The sequence below is a fragment of the Chinchilla lanigera genome, unplaced genomic scaffold (genome assembly GCF_000276665.1).
Source record: "Chinchilla lanigera isolate Chin_1 unplaced genomic scaffold, ChiLan1.0 scaffold00025, whole genome shotgun sequence".
NCBI lineage: Eukaryota > Metazoa > Chordata > Mammalia > Rodentia > Chinchillidae > Chinchilla > Chinchilla lanigera.
The window spans coordinates 11803387-11831337 of record NW_004955426.1 but is presented as its reverse complement, the minus strand read 5'-3'; the positions used below and the strand labels follow the sequence as shown (position 1 = coordinate 11831337).

The 27951-nt window shown below is 32.2% G+C and overlaps 1 protein-coding gene across 1 annotated transcript in view; it reads left to right on the top strand.

Annotated features, from left to right (window-relative positions):
• The window catches only part of Cdh10 (cadherin 10, type 2 (T2-cadherin)), a 170383-nt gene extending 142714 nt beyond the window's left edge, over nt 1-27669 (top strand). Inside the window, exons 6-12 of the mRNA XM_005386142.2 lie at nt 1012-1199; nt 2655-2908; nt 7327-7463; nt 13966-14087; nt 19281-19389; nt 22639-22890; nt 26626-27669. Of these exons, the coding sequence (XP_005386199.1) occupies nt 1012-1199; nt 2655-2908; nt 7327-7463; nt 13966-14087; nt 19281-19389; nt 22639-22890; nt 26626-27116 (1553 nt within the window). The 3' untranslated portion in view covers nt 27117-27669. The remainder of the gene's footprint in view (nt 1-1011; nt 1200-2654; nt 2909-7326; nt 7464-13965; nt 14088-19280; nt 19390-22638; nt 22891-26625) is intronic.
• Nucleotides 27670-27951: the final 282 nt, after the last annotated feature.

Below are 27951 nucleotides of genomic sequence, written 5' to 3'. Positions count from 1 at the left end.
GAACTGCATTATAATTATATGAAAGTACTGACAAAAGACTTTCATCCACAAAAATACCATGAGGAACATGTGTAGAATGATGAAAGAAATGAAGTTTTAATCAGAAAAATGGAATCATCCAGTTTGATGCAAATATTTCATGGATGTGACTAAAGGTAAAATATGTTTGGAAAGGTAAACCCAGACAGTATCATGACTACCTAAGAATTCTGGACATAATCATGTATATTAAGGAGAATTACTTAAGGTTTATGAGCAAGAAGGTACTATAATCAGAAGTGTGCTTACAGTTGATTAACCCATCAGGAGTACATAATTTATGACCAGATGTTAAAACATAAATCTCATTAGCAGTAGAGGTTGTTCATGCTGGAAGCACCTCTAGTGACAAGGGCTTAGGTAAAGTCTTTTTGTGCATGGAATGAAGAAATGTTTGCCCTAGAATTTAGTGTTTTCATCCTGACAATGTGAAGGGCATCTTTATATTTTTCTCACAGACTATCTTGATTCTGTTTGTCACAAATAGCAGTATGGTTCTTAAGGATTTTTTGAGATTTTCTTATGTATTTTTTGGAATCTAAAATAAAAATGATAATTAAATAACTAAATATAACATAGTAGAAACAATTAAATTAAATATTCCCTATATATCCTCTGGTTGGTTGTGATTGTATATGTGTGTTATATAAACACATATATGTACAGGTTGAAATCCGATGATATCTGTGAAAATGATCATGCAAAGCAAGTTTGTTTTTAGAACCAGAATTTCCAATACTATTAGAGGTTTGTCCTTATTGTTCACATTATATGTACAAAACCAAGCACTCAAAATTTCCACTTTTTCTGCTCTCAGACTTTAATTATAGGCATAATAGAGTCTACATTTTAAGTAAAAGTTTCATATAAAGTTTAAAATTCATAAAAATCTCTTAAACAGTCTGATTTTGGATATTCTATTGATAAATCTCTTCATTCATCTCTCTCTATTCTGTCCTTTATTTCTCATAGATACTATTCATCTTCGAGTTCTAGAATCTTCCCCTGTTGGCACGGCTGTTGGAAGCGTAAAAGCAACTGATGCAGACACTGGGAAAAATGCTGAAGTAGAATACCGAATTATCGATGGTGATGGGACAGATATGTTTGACATTATAACAGAGAAGGACACACAGGAGGGCATCATAATTGTCAAAAAGGTGCAGAGCTTCTGTATAAAAACTGTATGCTTAGAGAGTAGAGATTTCATTATGTACTTTGTACTCATGCATTATGTTTTAAAAGAAATATCAGCATCATGTTTAAATGTAATTTATATTATACACGTGAGAAGGATAAGAAGCTGAAGAGTTCCTTAAACATGGTGACTAGATGTTTCTGTCAATTGAAACGTGAAAACTCAGACTTTTACAAAATTTCAGTTAATATATGTATAATTATATTTCTAAGCCACGTTAATAAAACCCACCATAATAACACTGTGTTCTTTAAAAATAGCTAATAGCTAATAATGGCAATATATCATCACAGTTGGAAGCATAGAAAGTAGAATGCTGCCCAGATGCATGAAGCAATAATTAGAGTTTCTAATAAAAAGAGACAGAATGAATTGGAACATAATTTAATTGTTCACATCCTCCCTTCTGCTATACAAATTACACTTTTCTGCTAACATATGTTCAGTGGCACAATTTAAAGGTAACTAGTTTTTTAATTGTAGAGTAGGTGCCATCAATTCAAGAATAAAAGCACATTGGAATTTAGGTCTTAAAGAAATGTGCATACACTGACATCCCAAGTACTGTGCAATGATAAAACTATCTCAGAGTTCTTTTGCAAAGCACAAGCTAAAGACAGATACTAACCTGAAATTGACCAGCAAAGCCTGAAACAGGTCTTACATTTTGTGAACAGGAAGTAGCGGTAATGGCAATAAAATCCAGAGCTTCTCAGATAGGGTGATGAAATTTCAATCAACAGTGTCTATCTCTGATAATAAAATGTGTCTTTTAAAGTCAGTGTGAAACAAGGAACTCGATTTTATACTCATGACAGTTAAGCTATATCCATATTTAAAGTACACCTTTTGTTTGTAATATACCCTAATTGCCAAATCTCTATTGATTGTATCTTTACTCATTATATATTTCACTTTTTCTTCAGTGTTTCAATTAACAATTAAAATTTTAGTGTTAGGTTTCAAAATTTTGTAAAACTTGTGTGATACCATAAGCCAATTACCTATGACACATTTTTAAATAACTGACAATTTAAAGAATGCCTGAATTTTTGCTTAGAAAAAATTTAATGATAACCAGTACATCAGCACACAAAAGACAATCTAGAATCTACCAAGTCAATTTTGTAGTCATCACATTATGAGATAATCTTTCATGTCATTTGAATTTTTCTGAAGAGTAAAATCTCACTTCTCCGTGTTCTAAAGTATTTCATGTTGAATATATAAAAATGTAAAAAATTAAACCTACATAATATTTAAAACTTCAGTTATTATCTGTATTACTTTACTTATTTATAATTAATGAACAACATGGTAGAACTTTACCAGTATTTTACAAACAGTATTGTAACATTAAATGAACATAATATTCAATTTCATTTACTCTAAATGGAGGATTTATTTCCTTATACAGCCACTTGACTATGAAAGCCGAAGACTTTATACTCTAAAGGTTGAAGCAGAAAACACCCATGTGGATCCACGTTTTTACTACCTAGGACCATTCAAAGATACCACAATTGTGAAAATCTCTATAGAAGATGTGGACGAGCCCCCTGTTTTTAGCAGATCGTCCTACCTGTTTGAGGTTCACGAAGACATTGAAGTGGGTACAATCATTGGCACTGTAATGGCGAGGGACCCGGATTCCACTTCCAGCCCTATCAGGTAATTACACCTGCTTTGACATGTAAAAGAATGGAACTGAAACACACTGAGACCATGAAATTTTATTTAAAGCATTTAATGCACCAAGACACACAGGAGCCGCTTGGTGAATATATCTATATCTATCATCTATCTATCTATCTATCTATCTATCTATCTATCTATGGCATAATTTTTGTATATGGCACAACTTAAGGTAAATTGCCTGTTTTGGGGCAGAATCTGAACAAAATCTATAATTTCCACATTCTTATCATATCTGTTAGGCTGAAACCTACTTTGTAACATGTTTCTGTCCTTAAAATATTTGTTGTTCTCAGCCCTGTGACATAGTAAGAACACTTTGTTTGTGGTGCATTTGCAGTGTAACCAAATCACTGTATTTGTGTTCTTCAGCACATTTAACAATATGTGAAGTCCGAAAGTTTCTAATGCAGTTATGTAATGGTTTTTAAAAAATCTACATACATTCCAGTCATCAAACTCAGAGATTTTTCCCCTTGTTTTTGTCTTCATTTTTAGCTACTTAAAAAAGTTCTACATTTCTAGGTAGAACAGTCATTTCAACAGTTTTTGAGTTTCGTTTGGTGCCCTAAAAGCATATGAGATTTGATAGACACATTTAAAAGTAAGACCTAAGTTTTCATTATCATTTGCATTAATGCATCTGTATTCAGTACTCAGCATGAATATGAATGCTTACTCTGCTAGTCCATCATGTCCTTTACATAGTATTTGTTTCCCTAATTTTACCAGGCTGATTTTGCTTTAAATTGAGCCTGTGACATACCAGTTCATATGTTCTTTGTACAGTTTCTGAATTTATCCATAGGTTCATGCAGATATGTCATATATAGAACCTTCATTTTTATGTGTCATGGGACTCTAGCTAGAGTGAACTTAAAAATTCTACAGACAGTGCCAATCTTCAAGTAAAGTTATACTATACTTTATAATATATGAAAACTTGTGCATGATCCATGTGGTTTTGCATAAGTATATGTTTTCATATTTATAATCAGCATCGGGGCTGGGGATTTAGCTCAGCGGCAAAGCGCCTGCCTAGCAAGCGCAAGGTCGTGAGTTCTGTTCCCGGTACCAGAGAAAAACCAAAAAAAAAAAAAAAGGCATCACAGTTTACATATTGGCAGAAGAGACGTGTATGTGATAATCACATAATACTTTCATTAGTCCTCAGAATTTACCTATAAATGTTTCATTTCTCATCCATTTATTTTCTGCTAAATTGCTCCTTCCCTTGCATTTTTCTTTTGAGGGCTCTAAATTACCAATATATATGGTTAAAATTTCCCATTAAATACTTACTATGCATCTTCTTTGCAGAGATCCTAATTTATGTTTGTCTTCTAGATTCTTCATTTCAAGATGAATATTATAAATGATATGTAATATTTTAAAGAAATAAATTTGTCAGGTAGTATTAAGTTAGACCATTAATATAAATTTTAAGATGCAATGAAATGAAATATACCATAAAACAAAATACACTGTATATTTCATGTACATTGATAGTTATTACATGTGAAAATTCATCTATGTTATTTAAAAATTAACAATGTGTTAAAAAATAACAATGTGTTTAAGAAGGACACATTTTTATTGACCAAGGAGAAAGAACCTTACATATAACTTATTCAACAGAATTCACAGCTGTATTGCTTATGAATGACAGTGTATTCTCTGAAGTTTGTGAAATATTTTACTTTATGCAACCTTGATGTAGAAAATGGAATGAATATTTGTAGATAGCATTGTTTTAATAGGACATGCACATTTATAATATATATGCATTATACAGCCAAAGAAATTAAATAGAAATATCATATGCATGTTTCTGTGTCTATATACACACGTATAATTCTGACCTGTATCAGAAGTTTGGAGTTTCTGCATGCTCCAATTCAACCAACAGCAATGGTAAATGTTTGGAAAAAATACTAGTCACTAATCCCCAGGCAGCATAATTTATTTGCTATTTAGGTAGCATTTACAACATTTTAGATACTGTAATCAATCTAGAGATAATCTAAAGTATATAGGAAAATATACCTAATTTAATGTAAAAATTATAGCCAGTTAATATATACAGCTTGAATATCTGCATATTTAGTATCCACTAAGACCCTGGAACCAATTCCAGATGAATATCATAGGAAAATTGCAAAAATTCAAAAATAAATAGCTTTAGTAGGGCAATGCATTTATTCAATGGATCGGACTGTATATGTTATAAATTATGTGATATATTCCAAGTATTAAGAGAATAATCAAAGATTCTATGTAAATTATGTATCATAGTAGTGATTTTTAGTAGAAATGAGTTAACACACATAACTTTCCAAGGGATAATAAGAAAATATGAACAAACTGTTAATAAATTTTGAAAAAAGAGCTATTATCTCAAAGATAGTGTCCCATAATCCTCTGAATTTTGTCTTCTTTCTACTGATCTACAAAAAATAATTAAGAAAACACACGCACAATGCAGATTTGAAACATCACTGGTGTGGTATGAGAGGCTATATATTAATTTACATATGGCAAATAGTGTCATTTCCTTTTTATATAATCTAATTGATTACAATTGACAAAATCGTATTTATATTTAAAGTATAGCATGTGAAATGATTAAAGTCAAGCTAATTAACATATTCATCAATTCACATAATTCTAGCAGTTCGGTTTCCTCCACTTAGAAATAGCATGTCAAAAAACACTCATGAACAAAATGAACAATGGACTTTAATCCCACAGCCATATTTAAGCAGTTACATGTACATCATTCGAGACAATTTCATATCTCTATAAATAATGCATTATTTTTAAAAAATTGGCAATGCCACATATATGCTTTTGTAACCTGTAGTTTCACTTAATAGAGTGAAATTGATACATTTTCTCAATATATTCATATCAACATCTTATGTCATATATACAGAACTAAGGGACTTTATTTGCCAATGTAGCATAGAATTAAATAGCTTTTTCTTTCATTTAAAGAATATTTGTAAATCATCATAATATATATTTACGTGCCTCTCAAGAATTTCTCTTTTGCCTGGCGTGGTGGCGCACACCTGTAATCCCAGCCCTCGGGAGGCTGAGGCAGGAGGATCGTTGTGAGTTCGAGACCAGCCTGGGATTGAAAGTGAGCTCAAGGCCAGCCTGAACTGTGTAGTGAGACCCTGTCTCAAAGAGAGAGAGGAAAAAGAAAGGATTTCTCTTTCTTTTTGAGAGGAATATTCACTATGAGAATCGAATAATATGCACTAAGTGCCTATTAGAGTATGGTAGTAGACCTACTAGAATAGTAGGTTGAGGGCTGGGGATTTAGCTCAGCGGCAAAAGCGCCTGCCTGGCAAGCGCAAGGTCGTGAGTTCGGTTCCCGGTACTGGAGAAAAAACAAAAACAAAAAAAAAAAAGAAAAAAATAGTAGGTTGATATTTTCATGTTTCAATTTCTGTTTTAAGATTGTGATGAAATAAATTTCAAATACAGTGTGATGAATAAACATGGGTGGTATACTGTGCTTTAGTCTGGATAGGGTACGACTAGAAAGAGGAAGGAAAAATAATATTTAAACTTTGAGAACTGAACTAATTTTTTCAACTTGAGATGAAATTTCTCACTTTTTCAAGATGTAAGGATACAATAATATGGTTTATTTGTGAAAGGTAAATTATGTAGTTTAACAAAGATATCCTAATTATATCAACCATATTCCTAAACCTGGTGTTATGTATCAAAATGATGTATAACAAATGCTTGCAATCAATTTGCAGCATAGATATTAAGTTTATATGGAAATTATCTGATGCAGATGTAAGTAGTTTTGCCAGGATAACCTATTTTACTTGATTTCTCCGTAAAACATATACACATTATAATGTTACATATCATTAAAGTGCTGAAACTACATGGATATATCATTAACTGTGAATCACCAAAGATAATGCCCTATTAGTTTGACAAAAATATATTTCTAATTTTCTCATTAAAACAAAGACCGAGCTTTTGAGATTGATGTTTTGCAATAAATATTTGTAGCAATTCACCATATCCTTTAATTATCAAATAAAATCACTTGATAATGTAACCATATGTAATGCATGCTATATTATGATCAAATATGCCAGTTAGTTGACTTTATATGACATTAGACAGTGATTTATATTAAAAAACTTTGAAAGACTAACATTTCAATACAGAACAGATTGCCAACTTTGTAGATTGAATGGACTGAAACTTTAAATGGATATCCACGATAAACTGATGATACAGTGTATTTTCTAGATTAGTATTATTTTCTGTAATTATTAGTTACATATATGTCTTTACATTTTGTCATTTTCTCTCATAAACCATCAATAATATTGCATTTTCCCCTATATGTCCAGATTTTCTTTGGATCGCCATACTGACCTTGACAGAATATTTAACATACACTCTGGAAATGGATCGCTATATACATCAAAACCTCTTGACCGAGAATTATCTCAATGGCATAATCTTACTGTTATAGCTGCTGAAATCAGTAAGATACATTTTATCTATAGAATATAAGTGTTTGCTTTCAGTTTATGTTTACATAGTTTCATTTATTTTTGCATGTAGAGGCTTTATTTCCTGTTAAAATAGTGGTCAATGCTTATACAATCTGTTTTAATTTAAAATTGTGGGAGCTCTCTCAAAAATCTGTATTTTTTCTTTTTTGGTATTTATAGTACTAAGAGATAACTATAGTATGGTATGGGAAACAAAGTCTGACATCTCCTGGCATGCCTTTTTACTGGGCTTGAAAACTAAATTTACTTTAACACAGATTAACAGAAGAAAGGAAGATAAATTCATTTAAGTTTTATGTAAAAGAGGACACTTTTAAAAAATGAAAATCCAAAATGTGACAAAACAAAATATTTTTATACTAGTATAAGCACCAGTGGAAAACTAACCAAAGATATACGTTTGTACAGAGTTTAATTGTCTTCTATTGCCTGCCTGGGTATTTAAAATATTACCCTTCTCATGGTATGGGAGGTATTTTTCCTGTAAAGATTTTATTTTCTGTGTTCAGAAAGAAGAGGGAGAAGGAGCATGCTCTTCTACCATCTGTTATTTCTTTTCTTTTTAAAAATGTCTTCAGCTGAAAATAATCCTTATGATAAAAGCAAATATTTGGTACATTATTTTCTGACACCTTTCAGTACCTGCAAATCTATATTTAACACTATGTAATAAAAATAAGCTAGAACATGCATCTAAAATATTTATATTTGAAGACACATTAAATGTATTAAATGGGGGCTGGGGACTTAGCTCAGCGGCAAAAGCGCCTGCCTGGCAAGCGCAAGGTCGTGAGTTCGGTTCCCGGTACCGGAGAAAAACCAAAAAAAAAAAAAAAAAATAAATTAAAAAAAAAAAAAAAGAAGCTTGTAAATGTATTAAATGTGTGCCATGGACACTATAAATGAGAATCTATGATAATTGTTGCATGAAATTTTATCACTAACGGTTAACCAACATGTACGCACTTATTTTTTGCTCACAGATGAGAGAATCCAGGTGTATATCGGTAATAGTAGTCAACGATAAGCACAGTGTGCCAGGAATCCTTCTAATAATTTAAAATTAAGTTTCCTGTTGTTGATATTTTTATTAACCTCATTTAAGGGAAGTGCATCTAAGTCCCTGGAGCATTATTACCTTACTCAAACTATAATGCCAGAAATACTAAATTGGGACTTGAGCCCATTTATTCCATTTTTAGATCTACTGCTTAATTGTACATGTGATTTATGAAATTTTATCCAATGAAAGGCCAGAACAGCCGGGGTTCAAAACCACATCTTTTTTTATTGCAAAAGGTCTTCGCCACACAGGATGACCTGTATCATTTGTGGAACCCACTATCAAATTAAAATACCTAGTGGTTTGTTAAAGATAAAAATCATTGAGAAATTTTAATTGACAAGAGCAAAGGCTCAAGTCAAAGTGGTTCTTTTTTTTTTTTTTTTTTTTTTGCTTTTTCTCCGGTACCGGGAACCGAACTCACGACCTTGCGCTTGCCAGGCAGGCGCTTTTGCCGCTGAGCTAAATCCCCAGCCCCCAAAGTGGTTCTTTTAATGCCAAAAGCCTGGACAACAGGTGAAATCATATATACATAGTCACACAAATCTGTTCAAGGTTTCTAATCCCACACTAGGGTGTACAGGAAGCAGAGCAACTTGAGATGCTTGAAATCGAGGGCTTCATTTGGGAATGAGTCATGGTGAAAAGTTAAGACTATATGTTCCAGATATGAAACACTAAGCTAAATCCAGAAAGAGGTTTGAAGGTCAACTTACTTGAATAATTATTCTAGATTTTGGAAGGCAAAACATCAAGGCTGAATCACCAGTCTTGGGGGATAAAAGGAGTCTGGGCAGATCATAAACAATCTATTCAAAGCTTCCATCTAAAATAATAGGTCTAGCTTTCTTTAACCAGTGTGGCTCTGAAGTACTGATTAACCCCCAAGGTGTAGTTTAATCAGAGGTATAAATGGTTGTGCCTTTTAAAATTAAGTAATGAGGTTTTTATAAAAATATATTTGTCTCTAAGGCAAGCTGTTCTTTCTGACTTTGAATCCATATCCCCATATTTAGGTATGTACACCACCATCCAACCACACCACCCAATCTGGCCGTTCCACAATCACAGTTGTGTTCTGTGCTCAATTCAAGATCCCTTTTCAAGTCCAGTGAGCTTGGAATTGCATTTTCTATTTCAAATACTTTGAGAAATGTAACTTCTAAAGCTACTTGAAGTAATTACGAGTCTGAAAAGCTGTCAATTACATCTTCTTAAGAACTAAATCTATTTTTGCCCTTAAATGAAATCAATCTGTGAAGCAACTGCCAGAAATGTCTACCTGCTGCAGCACAAGCAGTCAGAGTTCCGCTGTTGTTCTGGGTAATAATTGCAAAAAGGGTGGAAAGGAAAGAGCGTGTAAGGAATTGTTTTTACTAGACTTTCAACATTACTTTTATGGTAGGTTTGTCACACGCCAAACCCTGAGCAGGACATAATGGTGCATAAATGTACTTCTTACTGATGTGTTTCCGGGCCCTGCCTCTAACAGTTTAATTCTACATTCCACAGGAATATATCACAGTATGTGGCAAGTACCATCTGGTACAAGTAATTATTTAATGTATTATGTTCCATTCATGGAAAAATTCTCTTTTACTGACAAATATTTTTAAATGCCACAGGGAGAATGAAGAGTCTAAAATTAAAGCCACAATTGGGACTTAATAATAAACTTGTGAGTTTAGAATACATTTGTTGGAACAGTAGTGCCTTCCTTTAATTACATCTGAAAATTGTTTTCTAATTATTATAATACATTCTGAGGACAATAGGGCAAAGTCTATGATGGAAGGATTCCGTTATCTGTGCCTGGTTCTCTACTAGTGAAAATTCTTGCCCTACGCAGCTAGAAAATTTCCATTATTTGAAAGCCTTGAGTTTCTAGAGAATGATTTAAGTTTTCAGCTTTTAGGAGGCATAGAAAAGCCTGTGACATGCAGGAGTGGCCTTCCTTTAGGGCATACATTTTGAGATCTTTTATTGCAGGTACACTTTTTGTCACTGTACAATTTCCTTGAAGGACTTTGAGGTGGACTCAGGTGGTAAATATATGCCAGCTGCTATTCAGCATGATTCTTCTTTGGAATGTTTTATAGTTTTATTTATACATAAGCTGCAGCATCTGTCAGCATAAAAAGATTAGTGTGAGCACTGTTTGTTCAATAGGTGACTCCAGGCCTGACGCTTTTACAAAACACATTCATCCTCACAGATTTAGCTTGATTTGAAGAGCCTTGAGTTATTAGAGAGAGGCTAAAGAGTCTTCGCATTGTGTTATGGAAGGGTCTAAATGCAGTTTGTTAGATGTGAAGCTTTTCTCTCTTGTTTTCAGTTGCATGAAAAGAAAGTGAATTGCTACCACCAACATTCACTTTTATATCTAAACTTCATATTAGAAACAGTTTGCTTATGTTCACTAAAATAAATATATGAGGGGGTTAAAAATTCTTCTAGGGGCTGGGGATTTAGCTCAGCAGCGAAAGCGCCTGCCTGGCAAGCGCAAGGTTGTGAGTTCGGTTCCCGGTACCAGAGAAAAACCAAAAAAAAAAAAAAAAAAAAATTCTTCTAGATATTGAAGAAACATATTCTCATACTCTTCTTCAGAACAGCAAATATGCAGGTATTTACATGTGAATATTATTTTCTTGGTACGAGCAAATAGCCCAGCAATTAGAAAGAGAAGAAAATGTTGGAATAACATTTTTAAATTTTTCTTTTCCTTCTATTTCTTCTTCATATACCCTTCTTCAGACACATGTGAATTTGGAGAATGCTGGTTAAGTTTTTATTGCGTGAATACTTCACATGGAGAAAGTTAGCATGTACTCTTGCATAGAATAAGGAGATGAAGGAGATACGTTGATAACAAAGTGACGGTGCTAACATCGAAGATGCACCAAGTGCTAATCACCAAACTGATACCCCAGTAATAACTCTTCCTGCCTTAACTCACCTAATTTTCCCAATACTTCTGTGAGGTCAGATCTATTTTGACACATACAGACTAAACTGAGACCCTGGAAAGATGTTTTTTTTTTTTTTGTTTTTTTTTTTTTGTATCAGGAATCCAACTTAGGACCTTGCACTTGCCAGGCAGGCACCTGAGACCCTGAGATATATCCCTGGCCCTTAGAAAAATGTAAATGGTGTAAATTTGACAAAGTCACAATGTTGGACTTGGGAATCAAAGCAGCTCAGTTAGACTCCAGTACCTACACTCTTAACCACTTTATAGCAGAACATCATCAAACACAGTTTAGAACCTGTAAACTTAACACACGTGCATTAAAACAGAAGAAAGACTTGAGAGTGCAGAAGGACCTATATTTTAAATTTCTTTTTGAAGCTGGGTGTGGTGGATCATACTTGTAATCCAAGCACCCGGGAAGCTGAGACAGGAGGATTGCTGTGCATTTGGAGCCGGCCTGACATACATAAGACTGACTCTGCCTCAAAAAAAAAATTCTTCCCTAAAAGATGGAGTGAATGTGAATACATGTAAATGGATTTATAGTCCTCTTGTCTTTCCTTGTAATATTTCAGCCTTGCAAAAGTGCCTGGTAAAATACCAGGCCTTGTACATCATTTTTAAAATTATTTCATTATTCATTTCATTATTTTAATAACAATGCAATTGCATGAAAGGAGATAGATTCTTTTCAGCCACAGTGACCACTCTAATTGTATATGGTAACTGTTTACAATTTTTATTAGACATTGATTTAGATAAAATTAAGTAGTCACATAAATTATCCAAGAGTAAAAAATGTCCATGTCATATGCTGGATTATATCACTTAATAAGATTCCTAAAGTTTCTATGGGTTTGTTTGGTTTTTAGCTAATTGCCTCTTGCTCCTATTATTAAAATTTATTTTTAAATAAATACATACAATATTTATTTTTTCAATAGAAGCGTATATTACATGATGTTTATATCAAGTTAAAGACATCCCCTCAAACAGTCATCACTTTTATGGCAAAAACCTTCATAGGTCTTTCTTCTAGTTTTCTGAAATATACACTACAGCGCCATTATCCCTAACGTATGCTGTGCAATGGGACAGCAGAAATTTGTCCTCTTATCTCCCCTGAGCTTTCTGACCTTCAGTGCATTTTTTCCCACTCTGCTCACTCTGTACTTTCCCCCGCATCTGGTCCCTGTGATTCTACACTCAACTTCTATGAAATTAACTCTTTAAATTTCTGCATAAGCATGATCATGTGCTACTTGTGTTTCTGGCTTATTTCATGTGAGGTAATGATCTCCAGCTCCATTCATGTTTTGGCAAATGCAAGAATTTCATTCTTCCTCATGAATGAATAATCTTCCATTGTTTATATAAATACAACTGTTCTGTGTCCATCCATTAGTTGTTTGTGGGACTCTTAGGTTATTTGTCGGCTCTTCTATAGGACTTGATGAACATGAGGATGGAAATTTCTTTCTCACCTTGGGTTTTTCAGAGTTCATGCATATCCAAGGAATGAAATATTGACATTATGAAAGATAAATGAGTATAATCTGAAGCTTAGAGACAAAAACACTCTTAGAGATTACTAGTATTTCCAAGAAAATCCAAAATAGGATAGTGCAAGGAGGAGGAATACAAGGTTGCTGCCTAAATTTCATTTGAGATATTAATATTTTTGAAATTCATTTAGAGAAAAAGTATTTTTAAGATGCATCATTTCATTTCACAATTTAAATTTCTTGATGTTAGCATTTGTAACAAAACCAGTATTCTATCTTTGTACTGAAATAGCTTGGATACAATTTTTAGCAAAATAATGCTTGGATTTTTAAAATGTTATCAGTGATGACTTTAATAAAAAATAATTATTTCTTTGTGATTTCTTGTAAAATATCCAGAAAAATTGTAAAATTACTAGCCTTATTTTATACTTTATGAATGGATATTTATAATAGTTGTTAAAATACATTTTAGTGATAAAAGTGGTGAAAGGACTAGGCAGTAGTGTAACAACTACCACTTAAAAATAGTGACCTTGAGCAAATAATTTATTTAAAAATATTTCTTCATCTAAAAATGGTAAATATTAAATGATGTAGTGATATATAATATAGATCTACTAAATAGTTGTTCTTATCTTATATATTGGGATAGTAAAGGCACAAATAAAATCTGAAATAAGTACCTCTGGGCTGTAGTTTTACAAAGATTTTTCAATATAATAATAATACTCTTGTGCCCAGTAACAATCTATTCATGATTAGTTAATTAGGCTCTGTGGTAATTTTCTTTATTGCATTTGCTCATTATTTTAGAATGAATGCAAGCTTCTTTATATGTGAACACAACATCTGCAAGATATATAAAATAAATATAAATTAAATCCAATGAACAAACATCTTGCTAAGCAAAATTTTCTTCTCCTTTCTAGACAATCCCAAAGAGACAACTCGTGTGGCTGTTTTTGTGAGAATTCTGGATGTTAATGACAATGCCCCACAATTTGCTGTGTTCTACGACACATTTGTATGTGAAAATGCCAGACCAGGACAGGTGAGCAACTACGGAGTTAAAAACATGGAACAATTTTTAGCTGTGGGCTAGTTTCTTTCACAATCTTGAGAGATATGATTAAACATTTAAACATGTACCTAGAAAATAATACCTTCAAAAGGTGACTGACGTATTTGAAGTTGAAAATATTTTAAATAACAGTGTACCAGAATCATAGTTTCTTTATAAATCATAAAGCAAAAATTAGCACTGGCACAAACGATGAGATATGAGAAATAACATTAACAGGAGACAGAAAGAGGAAAAATCATAGAGAATAAAAACAATCAAAGTGTATTACATATATATATATATATATATATATATATATGGCAAAATGAACCCCACTCTTTGTATAACTGATATGCACTAAAATAATTAATAAATAAAATATTTTGTTAACTGTAGAGAAAAATAAGGAAAAAAAATCACATTAACTTTCAAAACTTCAATAACTGGAAGAAACAAGGCCCTGAATATCCCTGCTGTGTCCATTAGATACATACTGATAACTCCTAGGGAAGCTGGAAGTAAGAGTGCAGAACAACCCAAATGTATGGGATCAGGAAAACAATCAATGTTCATATGTATGCAAACATATGTTGAAGGAGGGCAGTCAAGCTTGGTCTTTATATTTACACACTGCTTTTCACAATTACATTGATACAGGAAGTGATTAATGCCTCAGTTTTCACCCTTTAAAACTTTCTTCCTGTGTCACCCTTGTTTATAATTATTTATAACTTTTCCTCACTGGACTCATTTTGTTGTTTGAAAAGCTGCAGTATGTATGGCTAAAAGAAATGCTCTTAATTGGTTTGAGTGCTATCTTCACAGAAGGAGGCTGAATGTTATAAATGATAATTGGAAATCAAATCTGCTTTATTAAAGAAAGAGAAGCCATTGCAAAACCGTATTGTGTTTTGACATCATTCAATGCTTTTATAAACATCAATGTCATTGTGACTTTCTTATGCAAATTATATTGTGCCATAACTCAAATTCTTTCCTTTAAAGGCTCTAACAGGAATTCAATCGCCTGTCCATTGTCTGAGATGGTAAAATTGCTGCAATTGGACTCGTTTATTTTTTATTTAAAAATGTTATGGTAATGTTTAATTTGGAACGCTTAAATGACTTTGCTCCTTCTAACTTCCTTCTTAATGAAAACATGTCTACCCTAAAAATACCATGTCGAATAGTCCTCTGCTTGGCAGGCTCAGCATGACATAAGTTAAAATCTTTTTGCTAAGACATAAATTACCCGAACCGCTATTACTTACATGTATTGCTCCCGTTATGATTATTCTATTTCATTTTCAAGAGATATCTTTTCACAGCATTTGAATCACTGTGAATACAGATTTACAAATATATTCAAAATACACAAAATGAAAAAAAATACACAAAATGAATTCTGTTTACTTTTGTATGTGTTTTCCATAGTTAACTATGATCCATTTAATAATGACTTCATACCTTGTGAGCATATAAAAAATTGCTGGCATATTTAAATAAATATTTAAGAAAAAGATTATTTTGAAAAACACAGTTCAAATACCTTTACCAACTTGGTAGGTAGGACATTGTTAATGATTCTTGTCTAACTTGCTGCATGTATATTAGTCCCCTATACTAGTTACTTTTAGAACTATTTGTTGTCATTTTTATCTTATGGACTAAAGCATGGTTTTCTTTAATTAAAACTGTTACATATGAACTGACAGAATTCTAGGTTATAAAATCCAAGCATACCAAATCAAAGTAATTTGACAAACTTCTTCACTGAACTCTTTGAGAAATTCACTTCTTAGCTTGGTCTCCTATCCTCCTAGGAAAGCAAGAACATATTAGGATTTGTGAGTATGCTTTAGTTATTTATAGCGTATCTCAGTACAATCGACAAAATTAAGTGGTCCTTAAGTAACACTTAGAACAACATAGGGAATACTTTCACTCATTAGGTATGTGGACAAATTAGTAAAATAGAAATAAAACTAACTCTCACATCCTCCTACTTTTATTCCTTTGCCTTGGGTTTTTTTGTTTGTTTGTATGGTTTTATTTTTGGCTGGGTATAGAAGAAATTTCACCTTACAAAGAGGGACGCAACTTGCAACTGATGTAATATTAATGTTCCTCTCTTAGGCCTAAACTGTGTTACTGAATTCCATAACTTTTATCTCAGAGATCTGTATCTAAGGGAAGAAATCACACTTTAATCTCAGAGTCACCTCAGGAAAGACACTGCTACTTCTATCCTTCAATAGTATCTTAGCACCTTATCAAACCAAGTACTAATCGGTAGCATATATCAAAACAAACAGCAAATAAGGCTATATCAAGGCAAAAACATCCCATATATATTTTCCATAGAACAATATCTAATTACTTCATCAAAATTCCTACACTTCCTCAGAACAAAGGAACACATTCATGAATAAAATTCCTAGTCTCACCACAGAAAAAGATAATATATAATGACTAGGTTACCATCATTACATATCTTAAATCCATTCATCATTTCACATTCAGTGATAGTGCAATCACTGAAACAGTCCACAAGTTCATGAAGTATGTAAAAATAAAAACTAAATATTTCCTCGCTGGGGAGGTAACCTAGAAAGACTTAACCGGTATGTCGTTTTCATGGGCTAAGAATGAATACTAGATATCTCCAAGTTATATTTGTTTCCAAACTGTGGTAAACTATTTCACTGGAATAGGATTGAAATGAATTTGGCCCTCAATGGAAATAATATAGTAAGAGCCTAGAGAGCACCAAGGGACATGGTTTTCATTATATTTGTTTGACCGCATCAGATTTCTATTGCAACTCTTTATGGCATGCTTATCGAAAGAAGAGTAGTGGGACATTGAATGAATGTTTGAAAATGCCAAGGTGAGATTGGGAAATAAATTTTTGGTATGAAGAAAGTAGACAATAGAGGCCAAGTTATGTGTTAAAGGGGAAAAAAATCTTCATTTTGTAAAGAGAGTGTCTCCATTCGCAGCAGTCTTATACACACAAATATGTTCTAGTATGATCGAAATTCTTCCCATGTGATTCTATTTTCTTTGTAACATTAATGTATTTGACTTACTGCTTTTATAGTTAATGAAAGTGTGTCCATTAACCACTGAACTGTATACCAATGATGCAATAACATTTGATTAAAATAAATTTAGTAAGGTCAATATGTACCAATTTATAATTTCTTATACATTTAGGTAAAAGTATAAAAATGTGTCCTCAGAAGTGTTTTACTATGAACTACAATGAACTGGCATTGTAGTTTGTAATTATTGTCACAAATGTTTATTTCGAGATATTGTATATTTTTATTTAAAAAGACCTTTAATTCTATTTTTAAGCTTTTGTCACTTTTGTGCTTATATATATGTTAACATATTAATCTTAGTGATTAATCAATCTAAGAATTTCTACTAATGTAGCACTTTTGACATTATTTGACGAATACCACTTTCTCTGTGCACATTGCTCTCATAAATCATAATTTATAAAAGAAACACCTATTATATTTGTAAAACGAGTCAGTCAAGGAACATTTTGGAATTAATAAATCTTAAGTAGTATTAATTAGTATTATGTTGACATTTTCATTTTAATTTATTTACGTATATATTATACTTTTATAATTATTGGCCCATTTATTCTTATTATAATTCGAATTTATTAAACATATTGTTTAAATTGTTCTAAAGTAATTCAAATTTTTAAACATTTTTTCTTGATTGTTTCTAGACAACATTTTTGCAGTTAATTATATTTCTTGAATCAATTGAAGTAAATGATTATAATTTGAATAAAGTAGGATAATACTTATTTATCATATTTATCATATTATCATTTATCATATTTCACTTATCATATTATCACTTATCATTTATCATATTTATTATACTATCATATTATCATATTTGTCACATTTTTGTCATAACTCATTTTTGAGAAAAGTAATTTAATACAGAATGATTATAATGATTGTTTGCATTTTTAAAATTATTTTACCCAGTGTTCTTAACATGAATTTCGTAGTGCTTTACATCAGTAAAAATTCAGCAGCAAATGTTTTCACCAAAACCCATAAATGATTAAATTGAGTTAGTGCAAAAGAAATATATTCCTTGTAGTTATGCATATGTTTGACTATTCATAAAGACATATATAGATATATAGATCTGTAAGAACTTTTATAACCCATATAAAACTTTTACAAAAATAGAAATTGTATTATATATGTAAGTTAAAAGAGAATCTGTACCAAAAACATATCTATTTGATATATTATTAAATATATCATATGAATTTGTGTAATAATCATATAATATTCAAATTGATTATGTATGCTGTTAAATTACTTTGATCCTTGACAGCTTCCTTACATTATCTAGTACCTCATAAATCAATTAGAGTTAGTCCTTATCTACCATTCTTCCACATAATGTGTATGTTCAATTTAAAACTATAATTTTAGTGAAAGTGCAATTGAGTGGGAAATAACTGTAGAAGTAATGTTTAAGATTTTGTTCTTTTTGTTTGTTTGTTTGTTTTTCTTCCAGTACCAGGAATCAAACTCACGACCTTGCGCTTGCCAGGCATGAGCTTTGCCGCTGAGCTAAATCCCCAGCACCTTTTAAGAGTTTGTTCTTAAAAGTAATATAAAGTGTAACACTTTATATTACTGACCTTATTATGTTTATATTAACCCCCTTTATATTAATTAATCCCCTGTATATTACTGACCTTCTTATCTTATATATACTGACCTTCTTCTATTAAGGTTTTGCCCTTTATTTTGGAAAAGAAATGACAAACTCAAAATAATTTCCTTAATTTTTCCATATTAAATGTACTCTGCTAGATCAACGTTCAAATTTATATGACACATTTCAATTTATACAACTTCAAAGAATAGAATGCATTATCATTTATCACTGCAAGGGAAAGATGATATTCTGGAGAGATATAGAGACGAAATGAATGGAAATAATGAGATCATTAAATTAAAAAATCATAAAGATGAATTAACTCACAGATTCCAGCACAAGGAATAAAATTGACTATATCTTTAAAATTATATGATAAGATTGAGTTGTTAAAATTGCATATTACAAACCAGATTATGCATGTGGAAATTTGATCACTACATAACCTTCTCTTTTCTGCAGTTAATACAGACTATAAGTGCAGTGGACAAAGATGACCCCTTAGGTGGACAAAAATTTTTCTTCAGTTTAGCTGCTGTCAACCCAAACTTCACAGTACAAGATAATGAAGGTAAACTGTAAAGCTTTTGCTCTATTATTTAAAATGACACTAATGGAAAATTTCCCCTTTAGTAAGCAGTAAAATATATGTAATATCAATTGATTGATTTGAGTTACAAAATTTTGTATTTCTCAGATACTCCACAATATATCACAATGATGTCTTGTTTGACTGTGTAGTATGTTGAACTCAAAATAATTCAATAAGTTACAGAGGTCTGCATGTACTGTAAAGGTTGATATTATTAGGAAGAGTAACAGCTTCTGTAACTAAAAAGGGTACAATATCAGAAAAAAAATGAAAGACAGACTGCTATGCAAACGTTGATGATATTTAGCAACAACAAATTCATTTGAACCATGTTGGCGTAAAATACAAGTGAGGAAATGAAAACGAGCCGCAGTGGCTTGTAGGAATATTCAGGGCAATGATATTTTTGCAGTTACATCTTATGCCACTCTCCTCTACAACATGCACATTTCAAGACTCAAATTATACTTCCTGTTTGCTTAAAAGTTAGAAAAATGCTTTCCAAAGAAAAGATATGAAAATGCTCATGACTTTTAAATTTTTAAAAGTATTTTTCCTTGATAAACACATATGATGAGAAATGTTTTAAACAAAAGTACAGCATTAGTTTCTTCTCTACTTAATAACATTTTATGTTAAATGTATTGCCTCAGAGTGTTTGCTAGAACGAACATCGGTGGTAGAATACTAGCAAATGTACACATTTCACAACAGGTCTAGTAAATACATGATCATAGCTACGATACTTCCCTCACAATGTGTGACAAGTTGGTAGAGCTACGCACTACATAAGTACTTAGTGGTCGTTTAAGCCCTGGAAAATAGTTTGAGACAGTGAATTATTTCACATTCTTGCAACTATTTAAGACATAGCATCTAATATAATCTTTGCACAAATCAGTTGAAGATACAGTATCCCCTGAAATCTGTTTTTACTAATTCCAAATATCTGAAATGTCCGTGTGTTCTGTCACTCTATGAACCTAACGTTATAATGAGATTGGGAAAAAAAAATGGCAAGTTCAAATTCTAAAGTGTAAAGTCGAATCTGAATTTGAGGTAAACAACATCCTACATTTTAATTTACTGAGCTTGATCAACGAACTTCATAATTTCGGCAGTCGCTGTCCTTAGTGCTGAATTTGCAATATTGAAATGACAGTACTGAATTGACAATATCTTACCTGCTCCTTGTTCTTTTTAAATTTGCTTTCTGTTCACTTGAAATTGAGCACCGCGTGTTAAAAGGTGATACAGACTTGAAACAGGATTGTCTTAACATAGCATTTCAAAGTTACTAGAGAAACCACTGAAGATTAACCTTAATTAATTTTTGACAAACATTATCATTTCATTGTACTAGGATAAGTCCTTGATTCTATATAAGTTACTGAGTGCAGAGAAGAATCCCATATGAATTTAAACAGTGATATCTTACTACATAGAATGCCACTAAAGTATGATGGAATATTTAATTTAATCCTGTGTAAATTCATTACTTTCTGTTTTTAGGTGAACTATAAAGGTATTACATTGACACAGACATCACCTTAGTATTACCCTTCTTGTAGTTATCATCTTAAATACTTTTGATATTATGAAATAATATATTTTTAAAATAGTTTGTTGTGTCTTGTTATATTAAACATGGTGTTATGATTTTATAAATATTTAATAAAATAATTTGAAATATGATTAGTTTAAGGTAAAAAATGATTTTCCTCAATGTGTGAAACGTTTACAAAATTAAGATTAATAAGTTCATGAAAAGTTTAAAAGATTAGGTAAGAACTTTTGGAAACTCTCCACAGACATGCTGATTTTACTATTAGTGTGGGATTCAGAAGGACAAAAATGGATGGTAGTGCATCTTGAATGATGTTTTAAAACTTGCTTATGTATACTTTATGTTGCTGCTTCCCTAGCTTATATAGTCAACTGATGCAGTTAACTTCTGGCTAATAATTTAGAAAATGATTAGTTTTTATTCAACCACTATCTTTCCAAAGCCTTATCACTTTGTTTTCTGTCCCGATTATTAATTTAGCAAATGACCAACTCCTTTCCTTATGTTGGCATTTTATATACCCCCAAGTGCCCACTAACCAAGACTAAATTCTTTATATAAACAAACAAGATAGAAGGTGCTATACTCAGTGTCTTTAAAAGTATTTGTTACTTAGGACTAGAAGAAATCTTTTTAACCCCCACTTACTAAATGAGTTATTAGGTCAAAGAAAAAATCAGTAGAGTTATACTACATAGTTAAACATTACCATGTATTAAATCCTTACATCTTTGTGAAAATGTATTATGCAGTCCACAATCATTATACTGGGTCTTTCTGTCTTCCAACAATGCTTTATATTATACACATATTTTAAATTTCAACTTTGATGAATAAACATAAATTGATGTTCAGAAATGTTAAATAAAAGGCCAAGGATATACCTCAGTGGAACAAGCACTTGCTTGGCAAGAGCAAGGTCCTGAGTTGGATTCCTGGTACCAAAAACCAAAAAGAAAAACAAAACAAAAAACTACTATTATCTGGGTGTGGTGGTGCACACCTGTAATCCCAGCACTCCAGAGGCTGAGGCAGGAGAATCTTTGGGAGTTCAAGACCTGCCTAGGCTACAAAGTAAGCTCAAGTCCAGACTGAATTGCATGAGGAGATCCTGCCTCAAAAAGACAAATATATATATATATATTTATATATATATATAATAATATATAAATATAAAGACAAATATTTATATATATATATATATAAAATGTGTGTGTGTGTTAAATAATATATATTATGTTAAATAATTTTCTTGCAGGTGGTTATATACTGGAACAATGCAGCAATGCATGCAATGTATACAATCATGATTTCTTCATGTGTATTGGATTAACATATGTTCCATGTACACACTCACACATTTGTAAATAAAAAATAACGTGATTTTTAAAAAACACAATCTCCTCACTTATGTAAAGTTGGTAAATTATTCATTGCTACAAATTCACCATTTTGTAACCATGCTTGAGTAATTATTTGAAAATGTAGTGAAGAAACAATCCATAATATTGAAAAAGATGTGGTATTGAGCATATTGAGTAGTAACATTCATAACAGTTCTTTATTTTATATGAAGAAATTTTATTTTTATGCCAAACCATCGCAATAAGGATGAGACAAATCTACCGGTCCAATTATATGCATATTTAAATTTTTTTTAGACAACACTGCCAGAATTTTGACAAGAAAGAATGGCTTCAACCGACATGAAATAAGTACCTATCTCCTGCCTGTGGTGATCTCAGACAATGATTACCCAATCCAGAGCAGTACAGGCACACTGAGCATCCGAGTGTGCGCCTGCGACAGCCAAGGCAACATGCAGTCCTGCAGCGCGGAGGCCCTGCTTCTCCCTGCTGGCCTCAGCACCGGGGCATTGATTGCCATTCTCCTCTGCATCATTATTCTGCTAGGTAAGGACCTTGAAAGAATGCCGGCATCGTGTAGTATGCTGTCAAGTTGGAAAGATCACTATTCAAATACCTTCCCTCAACTATCTCCCAAACTTGGATATGTAAATTAAACATGGAACATTTTTTATATTAAGATACTCTACCTGATCAGAATGTATAAGCTATGAACCTGAGGCAGGAGAATTTCTGCAAGTTCAAGGCCAGCCTGAGCTATATAGTGAGGTCTCAGCCAGCCTGAACTACCTGTCTCAATTAACCAAAACCAATGTATAAACATATAGAGTTTTTTTGTGAATATAGTCATTGGCCTTTATTTATTGGATATGAATTCAAAACTCAGATGTGAATTAAAAAACCAATATATATTATATATTACATATTATATATTTTATAGTGCCTATATATAAATATATCTTTCACTACAATACATTAAATAAAGGAAAGTCAAAGAAAAGGGACAACAAAATGGCTTTTGGAATGATGAGAGGTACACACTTGCAATTCCTGCAACTTTTGATGGCTATTTTGATGGATTTAAGTATTCTCTGAAGCTTTTGTTGAGTGAAACAATGAAGGAAGACGCATCCACGCCCAGTTACCCAACTACTTTGTACCCGGCCTGTTATTGTTCTCCTGAGAGTATAAAAGCATACTGAATGCCATTGTTTCTTCCTTGATGATGTGCTAGTGCACTCCTATTCAAGAGGATAGTACGAGCTGGGTGAGCTGGAAGAATATAATAGTGTTTCAATTCCAACTCTGAAACTTAGACTTTAGCAAAGCTCAGTTAACATTACACAATGATAAGGTTTAAGTTGACAGTTATTGTAAGATACACAATTCAAAAAGTCGTCAGAACAGAAGGATTTTCTACCAACATCCCATATTTAGCTATTGTCAAATTTTCATATTTACAAAACAAAGTTAAATGAAACGATTTAGCCTGTTTTAAACTTGAAAATAATACTATAAAATAAATTTTAGTAATATTTTATAATTATGGAGCAAGTTATAATATGAAGTTGGGACCTACAGTAATAAAAATGTATTAAAATACTTCATCATCATATATTTAATTTGTTTAAAGCAACCAAATAGAGGCTTCAATTTTGGTGCATTTATCACACCATATTCACACTATAGTATTGTGCTGAAATAAATGAAAAGTGGATTATTCTTTGTGATCTACTACTTCAGCCTCCCAGCTTCCCAGATAGCTGGGAATACAGGCAAGCACCACAAATCCTGGCTAATTTAGATTTTTATACAGTTCAGGAAGTGAAAATGCTCATTTAAAAATGTGCATTTTATATTTCCTTGCGATGGAAAATAAGGCAGAATAAGGCTTTTCCATGTATAGAAAAGAATAATAAATGTCATTACATTTAACAGGACATGTAAAAATGGATAAAAGTTTATTTTTATAATTTGGCTTTCCAGTAATAAAAAAGGAAGCTAATAAACCTGCTTTACAGTTTGTTTGTTTTTGTTTTTTGTTTTTGTTTTTGTTTTTTCTCCGGTACCGGGAACCGAACTCACGACCTTGCGCGTGCCAGGCAGGCGCTTTTGCCGCTGAGCTAAACCCCCAGCCCCGTAACCTGCTTTACAGTAATTGAATCAATGAATAGAAATTTGAATAGTATATTGTAAATATGCATAATTAAATGTTAATTAAAATGAAATTTAATCTATGTAAAATATTTTAATGTATCTTACATTAAATAGACAAATTCAATCTTTTGAAATATATTAAAATTAAAATTCCTAGTAAAATTTCATTAATGGTCACAAACTTTTATTAAGTGCTTATTGTATGTCAAACATTGTAATCATCACTTAATTTTATTATTTGACAAAAAAGTATGCAGTGTGTAAAGTGATTAATCTCATTTATACATAATGAACCTGCAAGTTAAAAATATTTAAAACATTTTCCAAGGCCACACACCTCTGAGTATGTGAGCCAAAGCCCCTTCTGTGAGACCTTGTATTCTCAAGTCTCCAGTCTCTTAAGTTTCTGTCCATCGCGTTTCTTTATTAGCCCTGTATGGAGGCCTCACTGTCTTATATCTTTGTTGAAGTAATATTAAAATAGCTCTTTACCTGATTTTCTTGTGCTCCACATAATTATACTTGATTCAATAACCTAGAGTAAATTGTTTTTTAACTGCTTTTGAATTAAAAGTCAGATTAAATTTACTTTCTGTTGCATTAGCTTAAAACTGTTGCTGGTAGTATCCCTTTGACCCTAACCAAAAAACATGCAGACATTCCCAGAAGCAGAGAAATGATCTTGGACTTGAAGTTCATTCATTAAGTCTCATTCTTCATTTGTAGAAGTTCTTCTCCCCTAGGATGCTAAGATTGATTAAAAATACAAAAAACAAAAAACAAAAAACCACCAAAGCTAGTCTTGCCATCTTTCTATCATACATTTTGGTGGTGCATTAATACATGAATTTAGACAAAAGTGAAAGATATTTACTCAAAAACTTGAATGACTTGTGATTTCTGCATTTTTCTGCCTTTATAATGATTTATTTTTTTAAATCACTCTAAGGCAAAGAATACTTACAGTGCACATAAACCTTCATTTTTGTCAAGATTAGAAATATCTTTTCTTTTTGCTGACATGCAAAATTGAAGACAGTAGTCTGAGCATTTTATATATATTTTCTAAAAGCTCAGTAATTGTTGGTATTATAACAAGATTCTCCTATCCTTTCAACATTTTTTCTTTAAAGATGCTTAATATAGGTATTTAAGATGATAAGATTTATTCTTTCTTTTCCCATCTAATAGAATTTTTGTGTCTCTCCAAATTATTTTAAAGGATTAGGATAAAAATGTTTTGATGTAGTGAATAGTTGTGTAAAATTCTAAAGCAGTCAGGTGAATTTAATATTAAATTTTTCCTATCATTTATGTATTCCCACTGTTATGGGCATTAACATTATTGTTTTTATTCTTATTACTTTTTCATAGAAATGTAGAAATGTCTTTTCTGAGTAATATGGTTTCTACTTGTGGATCTACATTTGCTTAAGAGGGACACAGCCCCGTTTCATAATTTCTTTGGAGTTAATTCAATGTAGTCAGCCGAATTTGGTCTTTGTTGTTATATGGACTAACAATTTAGAGGAAATTCTGTCACAAGATACATATTTCCAAGGAAAACATTGTAAGTCTGAAAACCCATCTTATGTGTGAATAGCTTGCTTATTTCTCCAATAATAAGTCTTCTTTAATAAGGTAAAAACTATTTAAATCCATCACAAAGTTATTACCATTCCTCCATATATCTTGAAAAATATTGATTTCTAATATTATTTAAGGATTTTTTAAAATGTGGGCATATTTCATCCTTTCTTGTCTGATTTGAAGCTGAGTTCATTTTATCCATACATAACATTTTAAGTCAGGATTCCAAAAGATCAATATCTTCTATACAATCAGAAACTAAAAGGTTCTTAGAAAAATAGATAAATCGTGTCACTGTATTTAAAGACTATTTCACGTTACTCTAAAAATAAATCAGAAATTTTGCTCTTGAGGACCCCCAACGTGGCTAAAAACTTCCCCACACCACTCCCAAATTTTGAAATTGCTAAAGTCATTTTATATGCTAAAGCCGTGAAAAATTTTAGTAACTTACACTCCTCTTACACGAATGCGTCTGCGCCTTACGGTTTGAGTAGATTGCTAATGGATCTTCTTGTCTTTTCTTCCCCCAAGTGATAGTAGTACTCTTTGCAGCTCTGAAAAGACAGAGGAAGAAAGAGCCTCTGATCTTGTCTAAAGAAGACATCAGAGACAACATCGTGAGCTATAATGACGAAGGTGGTGGGGAGGAGGACACCCAGGCCTTTGATATCGGCACCCTGAGGAATCCTGCAGCTATGGAGGAGAAAAAGCTGCGCCGAGACATCATTCCCGAGACGCTCTTCGTGCCCCGCAGGACTCCCACTGCCCCGGACACCACGGACGTGCGGGATTTCATCAACGAGAGGCTCCGAGAGCACGACCTGGACCCCACGGCGCCTCCCTACGACTCGTTGGCGACCTACGCCTACGAAGGCAACGATTCCATCGCCGAATCTCTGAGCTCCTTAGAATCAGGTACTACAGAAGGAGACCAAAACTACGATTACCTCCGGGAATGGGGGCCTCGGTTTAACAAGCTAGCAGAAATGTATGGTGGCGGGGACAGCGACAAAGACTCCTAACCGCGGTGTATGCTCTGCTCAACATGAGAAAGAGCTTTCTGCACACCGTCTCCTCTTCACAATATTTGATATTCAGAAGAAATTTTCCTGCCGCTCAGCACAATATTTTTTCCCATTTCCTTCTTAATTTGTTGATTAATTAAATTAATTCTTTTCCGTAGGATGTCTCATGGAATATACACGACATTTTATTTAATCACTTCCAAGAGCCAAAGCTATGGAAATTCAGTGTTGTCCATCTTAGCAAATAAAAGATAATTTCAGAAACATGAACAGGATAGTGTCCCTTAAGCAACCTCACAAACCGCATCTTTTAGATACATGCCCTGCCCTTGCAAATGAAGCTTTTAAAAAAGATGAAGAAAAAAAATTAAGGTATATCCTGTCTGTACATTAAATTTTACAAGTATGTACATGTGGTGTTAGTAGGTGTGATATGCAATCTGGTATACAAACGTTTGTGCAATTTCATTTCATCAAATTCTATCCGCTAATGTTTTATATTTATATTTTTGTATTTATTTTTAAAAAAATAAACCAGTTTTTACAACTACATTGTCTCCAGCTTTTCTTTTCTCCTAGGATGAAAAACTTTCTCCATGAACTAAATATCTTGGCTCAAAATTGTATTAAATGCAGGTAAGAAGATAGAGACATATTTAATGTTGAAGACTGCATCCAAATTAACATAACTTAGGTAAGACTATTTTTTCATTTAGTTTTTTCTATGCTCTGATGTAGAAAAAACTTCATAACAAAGGTATTAATTATTCTTAAAGCATTTAAAATGTATCATTCAAACAAATTTAAAGCACTTCCACTTTTGTGCTAAAGA